Source organism: Pseudophryne corroboree, chromosome 1 (genome assembly GCF_028390025.1).
Source record: "Pseudophryne corroboree isolate aPseCor3 chromosome 1, aPseCor3.hap2, whole genome shotgun sequence".
NCBI lineage: Eukaryota > Metazoa > Chordata > Amphibia > Anura > Myobatrachidae > Pseudophryne > Pseudophryne corroboree.
In genome coordinates this window covers 418,025,406-418,041,085 of record NC_086444.1, presented here as the reverse complement: position 1 = coordinate 418,041,085, position 15,680 = coordinate 418,025,406, and the positions used below count along the sequence as shown (strand labels likewise).

General features: G+C 47.6%; 1 protein-coding gene across 6 annotated transcripts in view; it reads left to right on the top strand.

Moving 5' to 3' along the window:
- Positions 1–15,680, top strand: part of THOC5 (THO complex subunit 5) — a 170,364-nt gene that overhangs the window by 144,860 nt on the left and 9,824 nt on the right. For all 6 annotated transcript variants that reach the window (XM_063913351.1, XM_063913352.1, XM_063913346.1 and 3 more), the window contains 3 exons: positions 53–156; positions 550–637; positions 863–978. In XM_063913351.1, the coding sequence (XP_063769421.1) occupies positions 53–156; positions 550–637; positions 863–978 (308 nt within the window). The remainder of the gene's footprint in view (positions 1–52; positions 157–549; positions 638–862; positions 979–15,680) is intronic.

The following is a 15,680-nucleotide window of genomic DNA, read 5'->3' as shown; positions in this document are numbered from 1 at the left end:
TTTATCGATAAGTACCAAATTCCTTTTTGTGATGCAATACTTCATTTTACAGAACATGGCATCATTCCGATTTCTGGAGATTGTCAAAATCTAGTCCCTGCCAAGGTGGTATCACGGTTGAGTAGGTGGAGCATGATGACATATGAGGATTATCTGGTAAGTGAAGTTCTTTGTCTATATGACATTAAGGTTTGTAGAACAAAGTAACCGTTTTCTAGGAGATTTTAAACTGTCCTGAAAGTCATATTTGGCATACTGTATGTCCAGCTTCTGAAGACTAAATACTGAAATAACGTTTATTAGTAAAGCTTTTAATTACTAGAAATTAAAATTGAGCAGATATTAAACATAAAACTTTGTTTTAATGACATTGGTTTCTGCACAAAATCCTTAAAGGAATCTGCTTTTTTTCCATAACTATCTAATTGTGTTCAGAGACTAAACTTCTGCAAAAAAAAAATTTAATGTTACTGGTGGTTTCTGTATGCGACCACTGAGGCATAACACTGTAATTTCTTATTCGGTGTTCACCTCTTCCCTCCTTTACAGGTGCTGCCTTATACAAAGAATGTTGTGGAGGGTGGACTAGCTCAGGAAACTGATCATTATTACTCCCTGATGATCGAGAGAGGAACAGGTAGGGAATCACTGCTGCAGAAACATTGGCATCATTGAACTGGTATTGCGCAAAGTAAAAGGGGCTACCAGTAGTAGTGTTGTACTGTATCTTACGCTGGACTGATGCAGTTGTATGCTTCTTTGGGTGCTTTTTTGTTGCCATAAAAACATTCTATGCCGTTTCTTTCGTGGACTAATGTTGCCCTGCTTTTTTCCAATACCACTATCTGACTTCTGTTTCCAGCCAAGCTTCATGGAGCAGTGGTACTTAATCCAGGATATTGCTCAGTTCCACCATTGTTCAGTCTTTGCCTCAATTGGAAAGGCAATCGCAGCTCCAGAAATGATGAAAACATCCGGGTAAGCATTTTGGTCTAATGGTATCAAGTAAACTGGTGCTTTCATGAAGACGTTAGCATGTTCTAGGGAGCCTGTATTCTTTTAATAGGGTCATTTCATGTCAGGTTATCCAATGCAGAGTACTATTTTGTTTTATTCTCTGCACACATTTAGTTTAGTACTATAGATGTCCTGTTAATTTTAGGTTTAATACCCTCTGTTAGTTAATCATTTCTCATAGTTTGAAAGTGTAAATAAATCCACACATTTCTCATACGTCCTAGAGGATGCTGGGGACACTTCAAGAACCATGGGGTATAGACGGGATCCGCAGGAGACATGGGCACACTATAAGACTTTGAAGGGGTGTGAACTGGCTCCTCCCTCTATGCCCCTCCTCCAGACTCCAGTTTTAGAATTGTGCCCAGGGAGACTGGTCACACACAGGGGAGCTCTACTGAGTTTCTCTGAAAAGACTTTGTTAGGTTTTTTATTTCAGGGAGGCTGCTGGCAACGGTCTCCCTGCTTCGTGGGACTTAGGGGAGAGAAGCAGACCTACTTCTAATGAGTTTAAAGGCTCTGCTTCTTGGCTACAGGACACCACTAGCTCCTGAGGGTTTGGAACACTAGGTACGCCTAGGGGTTCACTCCCAGAGCCCGCCGTCACCCCCCCTTGCAGAGCCAGAAGTCAGAAGACAGGTGAGTAGAAGAAGATCAGAAGATTTCAGTGACGTCTTTCTGAGTTACCGCACAGCGATCGCGCTGCGCGCCATGCTCCCAAACACAGCGGCACTGCAGGGTGCGGGGGGGGGGGGGGGGGGGCGCCCTGGGCAGCATAAAATCCTCTTTCTTTTTCATCCACTAGGGGTCACTGGAGTACTCTTGGGATATGGACGGCTTCCACAGGAAGTAGGCACTGAATAAATTAATTTTGAAACTACACCTCCCCTCCATATTCCTGAGTACCTCAGTGTTTTTTCTGTGCTCGACACAGTTAGTAGGCTTGTGGCTTTGCTGCCACAGAGGTCCACATTTCATTGGAATTTTTTCTAAGTTTTTTTTTTTTTCAACGATTTACCACATCCCTTCCCCCCTTCCAATAGGCGTGGGTCCGGGATAGTGAAGGCTGCTTTAGCAGCTGTGGGTGTCGGACCTCTCTAAAAAGAGCTCCCTCACTACCACGTGCAGGACTAAAACCTGCAGTAAAGGCTGGACGGAACTTACAGAGAAGCCCCGTCATAGCCCTCACCACAGGGTCCAGGTATGTTGAACGGGGCGGTCAGCTCACGCTGCCACCCCACTGTGTGGGATACTGTGTGTGTGTGTGTATGTGTGTGGTCACCCGCCGCTCTGAGCTGCGTCAGCCACATGGTTTTATGCATAGGCCGCTCCATGAGTAACTTTGCTGCCACAGTGATGTTCCCTGCACACAGAAATGTCAGGGTCACTGGATAAAAGATCATGATTCAACTCTTATTGATAAAGGGAATACAGCAGCGCTGCATATGTATTACAATAGGCTATGAAGTCTTTGTTAAAACAGGATACAAGTTACATGTGCAGGTTTGAGTGCAACATAAGTTGTTTATTAAATCTGCCTACATAATTATAAGTCGGCACTTTGTGTTATACTGTGAGCATGGGGACATATTAACCATGCTTCCTGTTGTTTTCCTGTTGTATTTCCAGAATTTCCTGTGTTACATCTCTCCTCCATTGAAAGCGCAGGGGTGTTAAGGGGAATTTGGGATCAGGCATATTGCTGGCGTGCACTGCACTTGGCCAGATATATATTTTTAGAGACACCTTAGTGCTATTTACTGAGTCGTGCAAGTTGTCTGTCTTTGTTTTTTTTGGTTTTTTTTTGTATTGTCTGTCTGCATTAGTAAGACACCAGCAATTACTAATAAGCAGTTTCCCTGCCATGTCTAAAACATGGGTATACACTTACTAATTATTTATTTCATAAACTGTTTATAATGTTCCTAAAGACTGCAAATCTGAATCATGGCTGTGGCAGCCAAATACTGGCTTTGTTCACTGTTGTAAAGTAAGATATGTTATATCAATTGGTCAGCACATGGTGATTATAAAACAGTATCTGTGGAGCACTGCAAAGCATTATGAGTTCAGGTCTCACCTGCAGCAGCTTTGGCTTAATTCACTTGGCCACACCACACTGGATACGCCCAATCTCATCTGATTTTGGAAGCTAAGCAGTGTTGGGCCTGATTAGCCACCTGGGAGTACAAGGTGCTGTAGGTATTTTTAATCTACAGCCACACCACTCTGGATACACCCAAACTCATCTGAGCTTGGAAGCTAAGCAATGTTGCATAGTGTTTTGCCATCTGGGGGAAACTGGTGATCCCACTAGATTGCATACTAATACATGCTAGTTCAAACTGTTAAAAATAGCTCAGTTGGGGCTTACACTATCAATATAAACCTACCATAGGTTTAACAGTCAGGATAGCTCTCCAGAGGCTGCTCCAAAGAGCGCGCTCCCGGCGCCTGCCACTAGATAGGGCCCATTAACTAAGCTGTGGTTAAGCAGCAGTCATCTCAGGTTTTAAGCCTGTGTGAGGTCACATTTAGTTTCAGACTTCTAAAAAAAATGTATTATACCTCTGTATCAGGATATATCTGGATATTTGTGTATGGGTATAAAATATATATGTATATATGTGTATGTATGCATATATGGAATATATATATATTTATTAAGATCTGAGTATGTGTGAATATACATTGTTGTATGTATGTGTGTGTATGTGTATATATATATATATATATATATATATATAATATGCTGACATTAAAAATCTATTTTGCAGTAAGCAAGACTAATTGGTCAGCACACAGTGCTTATTAAACAGTATCTGTTGAGCACGGCAAACATGGTGAGTTCAGGCCTCATCTGCAGCAGCTTTGCTTATTGTTTTTACAGGTGGCTCTGTAGCTAAGTGGTTAGGCTTTCCGGCCACAGTGAACATTGTGATTGCATGGACACTGGTTCAGATCCCGGTTTAACAAAAAAAAAAACATGGTAGGACACCATTTTCTTTTAACGTTACTTCCTGGTTCTTTCCCGGAGGTTGCTGCTCTACAACACTTAGCATCTGAAGGAGCGGGGTGTTGTTAGGAGTTTAATTTATTAATTGTTTTTGTACAGCATGACTCTACAGGAAGATTCACTATTGCTGGTAACCACATGCACGGTAATGCAGGTTAATACACACGTTACTTCCGTGGTGTACTTACTGGTTGGAGTACATGATCACTAAGTCTAATGCACAAGCAGCTTCGCTGCAAAGTCGTCACACAGTGTGTCGGACAAATACGAATCTGGGCCAGTGGCGCAATGTATAACGCATCTGACTACAGATAACAAGATTGTAGGTTTGTCTCCTACCTGGCTCGTTTAAGTTGTCATGATCGTATAGTGGTTAGTACTCTGCGTAAAAACTGCACAGACAGACCCTTACCGGTCCTCTTTTGGGGGAATGCAAGGGCATGTACTGCCTGAGGGGGGGGGGGGGGGGAATATTTTTTTTTTTACTGTTTCAGTTAGATTGTTGCAGCCCTCATAGCACCAGGCCAGTACGTCAGGTTCTCAGCGAAGGCTGAACGATTTCCAATGAGAGACAATTACAATTATTGGGTGTTTTACTACCTATCGGAGTGTACCCTACACAGCAGTAGGGCTGTTGCTTCGCCCTGCTTTGGTAAGGGTTTTGAGGTAACAAGGCTGTAGGGGCAGGGCACTCCAGTTCAGGTTTGCCCTAAATAAAGACCACCTTACACTTCTTGCTACCTACAGCTTCTTTGGACGTTGGCAGTTGGTTCTTGCGTTTTCAGCTTCGCTAGTGGCGCATAACGTCCACTTTGGCTACGTTCCTAACAGGCGGAGTCGGATTCCAAACGAGATAGATTGCAGACCAAGTGGGGGGGGAAATCTGATTTCCTACCATTGTCTACGCGAATTCCTGAATGATTCCGTCTCAGCGACTTCAATTCCTAGGCATGATTCTCGATACGGTAAATCAAAGAATTTACCTACCCGAACAGAAAGTACAGGTCATTCGTCATCTGGTACAATTAGTGCTCAAGCTACGCACAGTCTCGGTTCATTTGTGCATTCGCCTATTAGACACAATAGTGGCGGCTTTCGAAGCGCTTCAGTTCGGAGGACTTCGCTCACGTCCTTTTCAATTGGATGTGCTCGCACAGTGGTCGGGCTCGCATCTGCAGATTTACCGCAGGGTGAGGTTGTCTCCAAGGGCCAGAGTGTCTCTACTCTGGTGGCTCAAAGTACAGAATCTAACCGCAGGGAAACGGTTCGGTGCCTGGAATTGGATAATTCTCACGGCGGACGCGAGTCTCAGAGGTTGGGGAGCTGTAGTTCAAAATTATCAGCTCCAGGGTCTCTGGGCGGTTCACGAAAGATTGCTGTCTATAAATGTCCTGGAACTCCGGGCAATTTACAGTGCGCTACGACAAGCAGTGCACAGGCTGCAGGCTTAGGCTGTTCAGGTGCAGTCAGACAATGCGACGGCGGTCGCATACATCAACAAACAAGAAGGAACGAGAAGCCGTATGGCAATGCGGGAAGTAGCTTGAATCCTCTATTGGGCCGAGTATCACCAAATGATATTGTCGGCAGTAGTCATTCCGGGAGTGGACAACTTGGAGGCGGATTATCTCAGCCGTCTGAATTTTCATCCAGGAGAATGGGCATTAAATCCAGAAGTATTTCACATGCTGGTCCAGAAATGGAGTTACCCGCAGGTGGACCTGATGGCATTTCGCCACAATCATCAAACGCCCCAGGTCGTGTCCAGAACGAGAGATTTAAAGGCAGTGGCGGTGGATGCTCTCACAATCACGTGGCCATACAGTCTCGTGTATCTGTTTCCACCGTTTCCACTGCTCCCTCTGTGGCTAAAACGGATCAAAGGAGAGTCCGTCACAGTTATACTAGTGGCGCTTCTTTGGCCTCGGAGAGCTTGGTTCTCGGATCTCCGCGGTCTACTCGCAGTCGGTCTTTGGCCGCTCCCACTACGTTCTGACCTGTTACAGCAGGGTCCGTTCCTTTACCCCGATTTAGCGCGGCCGCGTTTGACGGGGTGGCTGTTGAGACAGCCCTCTTAAGAAGAGAAGGCATTCCAGAATCGGTTATACCAACCATGTTACGAGCTAGGAAGCTGGTTACGGCAGCTCATTATTACAGAATTTGGCGTGCCTATGTAGGTTGGTGTGAAGCTCTGAAGTTTCCGACATCATCTTTTAAGTTATCCCGTCTTTTGTTATTTCTACAGATGGGGTTAGATAGAGGTCTGAGTTTATCCACACTTAAAGTGCAGATATCGGCGTTGTCCATTTATTTTCATAGTAGATTGGCCCTATTGCCATCGGTTCACACCTTTATGCAGGGTGTCCTCAGAGTTCAGCCTCCATTCACTCCACCTACTGCGCCATAAGACTTGAATCTGGTTTTTAGATTTCTTACAGTCTTTTTATTATGAACCCTTACAACAAGTGGATATTACATTTCTCAATTGGGAAAAAATTTTTCTTTTAGCCTTAGCGTCAGCAAGGCGTGTTTCAGATTTGGGTGCTTTGTCGTGCAAGCCACCGTATTTAGTGTTTCATGATGACAGAGCGGAACTCCGGACGAATTCCGCTTTTCTACCAAAGGTAGTGTCATCTTTTCACATCAATCAACCAATAGTAGTTCCTGTGTTACAGGAGACTCTGGTAGGTTGGATGTGGTACGCGCATTACGCATTTATGTATCCCGAACGTCGACCGTTCGTAAGACGGATACGTTGTTTGCTCTTTATGATGCTGCCAAGATGAGTTGGCCAGCTTCTAGGCAGACCTTATCCAGTTGGATTAAACTGACCATACGTCAGGCTTACCTTCATGCTAGGTTACAGCCCCCTACATCAGTAACAGCTCATTCCACACGGGCTGTGGGAACATTATGGGCAGCGAGTCGTGGAGCTTCTACGACACAGCTTTGCCGGGCGGCTACATGGTCTTCGGTGCACACGTTTGTGCGCCTCTACAAGTTTGATACGTTGGCGGCATCAGCATCTAGCTTTGGCCGCCTAGTGTTACAGGTGCCAAACAGCTCTCCCGCCCACGGGGGAAACTTTGGTACGTCCCAAGAGTACTCCAGTGACCCCTAGTGGATGAAAAAGAAAATAGGATTTTGGTACTTACCAGGTAAATCCTTTTCTTTGAATCCATAGGGGGCACTGGACGCCCACCCAGAGCAGTGTACCTGGTTTGGGGTAGGTTCAGTAGATCTTATGGTAACACATTTTCACCGACTGGTTTAGATTAACAAGTTATGGTGTCAACTGTTTAGTTGTCAGTAATGTTGTGTCAACTTTATTGTTGTCCGTTATGTTATATGTAATTCTACGTTGTCAACCTCTCTATCGCTCCTGTTCGGCTCAGTAAAAAACACTGAGGTACTCAGGAATATGGAGGGGAGGTGTAGTTTCAAAATTAATTTATTCAGTGCCTACTTCCTGTGGAAGCCGTCCATATCCCAAGAGTACTCCAGTGCCCCCTATGGATTCAAAGAAAAGGATTTACCTGGTAAGTACCAAAATCCTATTTTCTGCTGCGGGGTACACTGGGCTCCACAAGGATAGACATAGGGGTATAGAGTAGGATCTTGATCCGAGGCACCAACAGGCTGAAAAGCTTTGACTGTTCCCAGAATGCATAGCGCCGCCTCCTCTATAACCCCGCCTCCCTGCACAGGAGCTCAGTTTTTTAGTTGGTGCCGCAGATAGCAGGCACATAACAGAGGGTCTGCTCTGGGCAGCCCTAAGAAGAGCTTTTTGAGAAGCAAAGTTAAGACTTCAAGGGCTGCAGCAGTGTGTACATGTCTAGTGACATTCACTGCTGCAGCTCCATCTCTCCCCAGCGGCGCTGTACACTCCCGGGCCCTGGTTGCCGGGTAACTACAGCAGGAGGCTCCGGTTTTCTTCCATGTTTAGGCACACACGACGGGGGCTCTCCGGGATCGCGTGGCCGTGCTTCGGGAGGTGGTGAGTGGGTCCCACTTGCGGGACCCATACTTTATCGCGATCCGGCACGGTCAGTGGGAGGCGGGCCACGCGCGCTGGTGGTGGACATTGTGGCAGTACAGGCGATCCCACTAGATCACCGGGGCATGGGTGCAGGTCAAGTTTTCCCTTAAAACCAGTTTACTAGTAGCCCACAGTACCCGGTGGTTTTGCCAGCAGGGGAATAAGGCTTAGACCTGGAGCACCTCCCCCAGCCCCAGGGCGCCATTTCCAGAAAATGTTTCCGCCCTGGAGCTGCATATCTGTCTCTCCCTTGCTCCCTGTCAGTGTTTGGGCGCCATTTCTCTCAGCTACACTGTTCCTGCTTGGGCAAATCCTCCTGTGTAAAGCCGCCTGGTTGTCAGCACTGTGACTTTACGTGACACTTAAGTATTCTACCTGCCTATTAGACAGTGTTAGTTAAGAAAGGGTGCATTTAGTCAGGGTTTTCTAGTACAATTACCCTGTGATATACATCCAGTTCTTACTATGCAGTGTTATATCTATTGACTACATAGCTATATAAGCTGGTCCAGTGCAGTATTATTATTAGTAATAACCTCTGCATTGTACAAACTGTGACTATATGTGTGTGCATTAGCTTGCTGAGTGGTTTCCATTTTGTGTCTCTCACTCAACTTGCTATCCCTATATTCTATAACCTGAGGGGGCTTAGTGCGTCAGGTTTTAAATTTATATAGGATTTCGCAAGATATACTCTAATACGTATTTTTCTCTGTGATTTTAGTCACCATATCTCTCCTATATCTCTGCTTGTGCTGACTACACTACGCAGGGGTTTGGGTAAGAGGTATTGTGCTGCTGCCAATTGTACTGTGTTACCTGATACTGCATGTTATATCATGTCTGCTTCTGAAGGTAAGGTTCTGGGGCGGAACACACTGCAGGTGTTGCTGAAGCCACAGATCCATATGAGGAGAATATAGCAGCTGTGGGCTCTGATTCTGGGGGCTCCTTGCCCCCCAGTGGGACTGTGGCAACGGAGGTACATAATGACCCACCGTGGGCTGCTTTTTCCACGCTTCTGCATACGCTAGTTAATAAACTAACACCCCCTATGTGACCCCCTATGCCGGTGCAACCGTATGTGGTCCCTGCAGCTAACCCGCCGTGGGCGGACAATTTATCTGCTCAATAGAAGAAGTTGAACCAGTCCCTGACTACTAAAAAGTCTGACCCTCGCTCGCCCAAGCCCAAGGGGTCCTCTAAGCGAGCTCTTATCTCCTCACAATCCACTGCTGTCACTGACACCTCGTCTGATGAAGATGGCACTTACACTGACCCCACAGATTCTGACACAGATACTGCTGATGGGGAGGGTAGTTCACATGTGGATGTTCCTGATCTTTTGGAGGCTATTAAGTTGATTTTACAGATTACGGATGATCCCGAGCCATCCGTCCCTCCTAAGAAACCAGATAGGTTCAAGTGTCAGAAAGTGGTTAAACAAGTTTTACCTCACTCTGACCACCTAGTGGATATACGTCAGGAACCCTGGGAAAACCCGGGTAAGAAGATTGTGCCTCCCTTGCGCCTGAGCTGTCTAAAAATTGGGAAACGCCTCCTCCAGTAGACTCACATGTGGCTAGGATGGTGGTTTCCTCAGCTCTACCTGTCACTACCGTCGCGTCTCTAAAAGAGCCTACGGATAAACGTGTGGAGGGTTGTCTGAAAGCGATTTACACCCTCACGGGTGCTGCACAAAGGCCCACTATCACAGCAACATGGGCTGCAGAGGCTATTGAAGCATGGGCCTTGGAGTTAGAAGCTGAAATCTCTTCTGACCATGCTAGACAATGCTTGTCATATATTGTCACAGCTTCTCACTATATTAAAGAGGCGGCTTCTGATGCCGGTATACTAGCAGCCAAGGCCTCTACTACATCAGTCCTGGCTCGCCGGATATTGTGGCTGAGATCCTGGTCTGTGGATCTGGACTCTAGAAAAACTCTGGAGGTACTCCATTTCAAGGGAGATATTCTGCTTGGGGAGGACTTAAATAAGATAGTGGCTGACTTGGCTACTGCCAAAACTGCCTGTCTGCCAAGTACCGCTCCTTCTGTGTCGAAGGCTAAAGGTACTTCCTTTCGCCCCTTTCGTCCTACAGGTAAAGCAAAAGGTTAGGCGTACAACAAGCAGGCCCGCACTTCCAAACCTGGTAAGCCGAAGCCCAAAAGAGCCTAGGCGGCCCGTCAGCCAGCTTCCAAGACCTATAAGCCAGGGTGGGGGGCCGGCTTCTAGGGTATACCCAGGAATGGTTGAAGACCACTTCAGATGCCTGGGTACGGGAAGTCGTCACTCAAGGTTACGCCATAGCCTTCAAAAGCCGACCCCCTTATCGATTTTGTTGGACAGACGTCCCGTTGGACCAGACAAAGGCAAACACTTTACATTCGGTGGTACAGACCCTCGATACAGGAGTCGTAGTACAGGTGCCTCTTGCGCAGAGGAGCCGGGGTCACTATTCTCCGCTGTTTCTGGTCCCGAAACTGAATGGGTCTTCCCGGCCCATTCTCAACCTCAAGGCATTGAACAAGTTTGTGAAGGTTTCCAAGTTCTGTATGGAAACCCTTCGCTCTATAGTTCTGGCCTTGGAACCTGGGGACTACATGCTCTCCCTGGACATACAGGATGCTTACCTGCATATTCCTATAGCAGCGTCACATCAGCAATACCTGAGGTTTGCGATTGGCAACCTCCATTACCAGTTTCGAGCGTTACCTTTTGGTTTAACTACGGCTCCGCGAGTCTTCACAAAAGTTATGGCGGTGATGACGGTGGTACTCCGCCGTCAAGGGGTCAGGATACTGCCATATCTGGACGACTTGTTAATCCTGGCAAATTCCCCAGATCTTCTCCTACGTCATCTGAATATGACTGTCCGGTTTCTACAAGCCATGGGGTGGCTCATCAACTGGAAGAAATCCTCCCTGGTCCCTGCTCAGAGCATGGTGCACCTGGGAGCGCTATTGGACACTCACAACCAGCGGTTGTTCTTGTCTCAGGAGAAAGTCCTGAAGCTTCAGGACAGGATTCGTTGCTTCCTTTCTCGTCCGCAAGTGTCGATACATTCGGCGATGCAGGTGCTGTGGGCATCATGGTGTCAGCATTCGACATGGTGGAGTATGCTCAATTCCATTCTCGCCCCCTACAGAAGCTGATTCTAGCCAAGTGGGCCTGCCTGCCTCACCATATCAGGTCTCACATGATCTCATTGACTCCGGAGGTCCGTCTGTCGCTGCTCTGGTGGCTCCAGGAACGACCGTTGTGCAGGGGCCGTCTCTTCTGGATATCCGACTGGGTCCTGTTGACGACAGATGCCAGTCTGAGAGTTTGGGGCGCGGTGCTGGAGCAACACTCCCTTCAGGATCGGTGGGCCAAGGAGGAATCCCTCCTCTCGATCAACATTCTGGAATTGCGAGCGGTCTTCAATGCGTTGAACCTGGCCCAGCATTTAATTCAGAACCGTCCTGTTCAAGTACAGTCGGACAACGCCACCACAGTGGCTTACATAAATCATCAAGGCGGCACTCGAAGCCGTTTGGCAATGAAGGAAGTCTCACGGATTCTACATTGGGTGGAACGCCATCTACCGGCCATATCGGCAATATTCATTCCGGGAGTCCTGAATTGGGAAGCGGACTTTCTCAGTCGTCAGGACGTACATGCTGGCGAGTGGAGCCTCCATCCAGAAGTGTTTCAACTCCTAGTGGAAAAGTGGGGCCTTCCAGACGTAGATCTGATGGCGTCTCGACACAATCACAAGGTTCCGGTCTTCGGAGCAAGGACAAGGGATCCTCAAGCAGCATTCGTGGATGCGCTGGCGGTACAGTGGAGGTTTCGGCTGCCGTACGCGTTCCCTCCGGTGTCGCTCCTGCCCAGGGTAATTCGGAAGTTCATGCAAGAAAAAGGAATTCTGCTCCTCATAGCTCCAGCGTGGCCCAGACGGCACTGGTTCTCAGACCTTCAAGGCCTATCGTCAGAGCGTCCAATTCTACTTCCACAACGCCCAGAGCTCCTCGTTCAGGGCCCCTGTGTCTACCAGGACCTAGCCCGGCTGTCTTTGACGGCGTGGCTCTTGAAGCTTCAGTCTTAAGGGCTAAACGGTTTTCTGAGGCGGTCATTCAAACTATGTTGCGGGCCCGGAAACCGGCTTCTGCTCGGATTTACTATAGGGTCTGGCATTCTTACTTTGTTTGGTGCGCATCCAACAATTATGACGCTTCCAAGTTTAGTATAGCCAAGTTGTTGGCTTTTCTTCAGCACGGCCTGGACTTAGGCCTGCGTCTGGCCTCCCTCAAGGTTCAAATATCTGCCTTGTCTGTGTGGTTTCAGAGAAAGATTGCGACCTTACCTGATGTGCATACCTTCACTCAGGGTGTGTTGCGTATCCAACCTCCCTATGTCCCGCCTGTGGCTCCTTGGGACTTGTCAGTGGTTTTTGAGGCATTACAAGAGTCTCCGTTTGAACCTCTTGGTTCAGCTGATCTTAAGTGGCTTTCCCTTAAGGTGGTAATTCTGCTGGCTATTGCTACAGCTAGAAGAGTGTCGGATTTGGGTGCCTTGTCTTATAGTTCCCCATATCTGATATTTCACCGTGACCGGGCGGTTCTTAGGACTCGTCCCGGTTATTTGCCTAAGGTGGTTTCTTCGTTCCATCTTAACCAGGAAATTGTGGTTCCGGCACTTGTTTCTCCTGATCTGTCTCCCAAAGAGTGGTCTGTGGATGTGGTACGGGCTCTCCATATCTATGTGAAGAGAACTGCTTCTATTAGGAAATCTGATTCTCTCTTTGTGCTGTTTGGATTTCACAAACGGGGCTGGCCTGCTCACAAGCAAACTTTGGCCAGATGGATTAGAATGGTGATTGCACATGCTTATGTGAGGGCTAGTCTATCAGCTCCTGCTCACATTACGGCCCATTCTACTCGGTCTGTTGGACCTTCTTGGGCGGCCCGCCGTGGTGCGACCCTTGAACAATTGTGCAAGGCGGCTACGTGGTCCTCAGTGAACACGTTAATAAGGTTCTATGCCTTCGATACTGCCGCTTCCCAGGATGCTTCCTTTGGATGCAGGGTTCTTGTGCCCGCTACAGTGCGTCCCCTCCCATAAGGAACTGCTTTAGGACATCCCCAATGTCTATCCTTGTGGAGCCCAGTGTACCCCGCAGCAGAAAACGAGTTTTATGGTAAGAACTTACCTTTGTTAAAACTCTTTCTGCGAGGGACACTGGGCTCCACAAGGCCCCCACCCTGACGCACTTAGCTTCTTTGGGTTGGTATGGCATTAGCCGCTGACACTTCTCCTGTCATGAGAGTGTGGTGTATGTGGCTACTAACCGTTGTCGTCTCTTTTCCTGCTACTGCATTGGGCTGGTTAACTAAAAACTTCGTTCCTGTGCGGGGAGGCGGGGTTATAGAGGAGGCGGCGCTATACATTCTGGGAACAGTCAAAGCTTTTCAGCCTGTTGGTGCCTCGGATCAAGATCCTACTCTATACCCCTTTGTCTATCCTTGTGGAGCCCAGTGTACCTCGCAGAAAGCGTTTTAACAAAGGTAAGTTCTTACCATTAAACTCGTTTTTTAAGGCTGGCAAGAGTGGATTGGAGTGCCTGGGCACAAGATCCGAACCCCCGCCAGTAATATATATTAAGAAAATAGCGGGGCTGAAGTGCGCCATTAAGGGGGCGGGGCTTAGCCCTCTCAGCTCTTACCAGCGCCATTTCCTCTTCACAGAAGCTGCAGAGACGCTAGTCCTCTCCTCCAAACACATCTGTACAAGTAACAGGGTGCAAAACGGGGGGGGGGGGGGGGCACATAATTTGGTGCAAATATAAAAGTGCTACTGGTCTGGGACTTTATATTAGTTTCAGATCTGGGATTGAGCGCTGGGTTATGAGCTGGCAAACTCCCTCTGTGTTTCTCTGACAGGCTTTACTGTGGGTCTGTCCCCTATTTGCCCAGTGTGTCTGTGGGTGTCGGTACACGTGTGTCCGCATGTCTGAGGCTGAGTGCTCTTCCCAGGAGGAGACTGTGGTAGGGACAGAAACGGCTGTGGGAGTGACCCTGTCGGCACCGCCGACTCCTGATTGGGTAAATGTGTTGAATGCTTTGAATGCTAATGTGGCTCTTATTAATAAGAGATTAGATACATCTGAATCTCAGAACCAGACATGGAAGAAATCTGTGGAGGATGTGTGATCACAGGTCCAGACCTCTTCGGGGTCACATAAACGTGCATTTGCTCAGTTGGCAGAGACAGATACCGACACGGACACTGACTCCAGTTTTGACTATAGTGATGCCAAATTAGACCCAAAATTCGCAAAAAACATCCAGTACATGATTGTCGCAATAAAAGACATGTTACATATCACAGAGGACCCTGCTGTTCCTGATACTAGGGTCTGTATGTTTAAGAGAAAGAAACCTAAGGTAACATTTCCGCCCTCTCATGAACTGAATACCTTTTTTGAAAGAAATGGGGGAAAATCCTGACAAAAAGTTTCTGATTCCCAAAAGGATTCAGGTGGCGTATCCGTTCCCCTCTGGGGATAGAGATAAGTGGGAATCATCTCCCATTGTGGACAAGGCTCTATCATGGTTGTCTAAAAAGGTGGCTTTTCCGTCTCCTGACACGGCAGCCCTTAAGGATCCCGTGGATCGTAGACAGGAGACTACGTTAAAATCCATTTACGTCGCCACAGGTACGCTGCTCAGACCAACCATTGCATCGGTGTGGGTGAGTACTGCTATTGAAAAATGGGCAGATAACTTGTCATCTGATATAGATACCCTAGATAGGGATAGCATCCTGTTAACGCTGGGTTATATCGCTGCGGCCTATCTAAAGGAGGCGGCGAGAGATATTGGCATTTTGGGATCAAGAGCCAATGCCTTGGCAATTTCAGCTAGACGAGCATTGTGGATTCATCAATGGAATGCTGATGCTGACTCTAAGAAAGCTATGGAGTCTCTCCCATATAAAGGTAGTGTCTTGTTTGGTGAGGGTCTCACTGATTTGGTATCTACTGCTACTGCGGGTAAGTCGTCATTTTTGCCTTATGTTCCTCCACAACAAAAGAAAACTCACCACTTTCAGATGCAGTCTTTTCGGCCAAATAAATACAAAAAAGGCCGAGGTTATTCCTTCCTTGCCAATAGAGGAAGAGGAAAAGGTAAAAGATCTCTGGCCGTGGCAGGTTCCCAGGAGCAGAAGTCCTCCCCGGCTTCTGCCAAATCCACCGCATGACGCTGGGGCTCCTCTGCGGGAGTCCGCACCGGTGGGGGCACGGCTCAAGCTATTCAGTCAATTCTGCGCTCGTTCAGCCCTGGACCCATGGGTTTTAGAAATAGTGTCCCAGGGGTACAAACTGGAGTTTCAAGACGTTCCCCCTCACCGATTTTTCAAATTGGCCTTACCAGTTTCTCTTCCGGACAGGAAGGTTGTATGCGATGCAATACAGAAGTTGTGTCTAAATCAAACCATTATCCGGGTTCCACCGTCACAACAGGGAGAAGGCTTTTAGTCAAGCCTGTTTGTGGTCCCGAAACCGGAAGGCTTGGTCAGACCAATTCTGAACCTAAAGTCTCTCAATCTTTACCTAAGAAA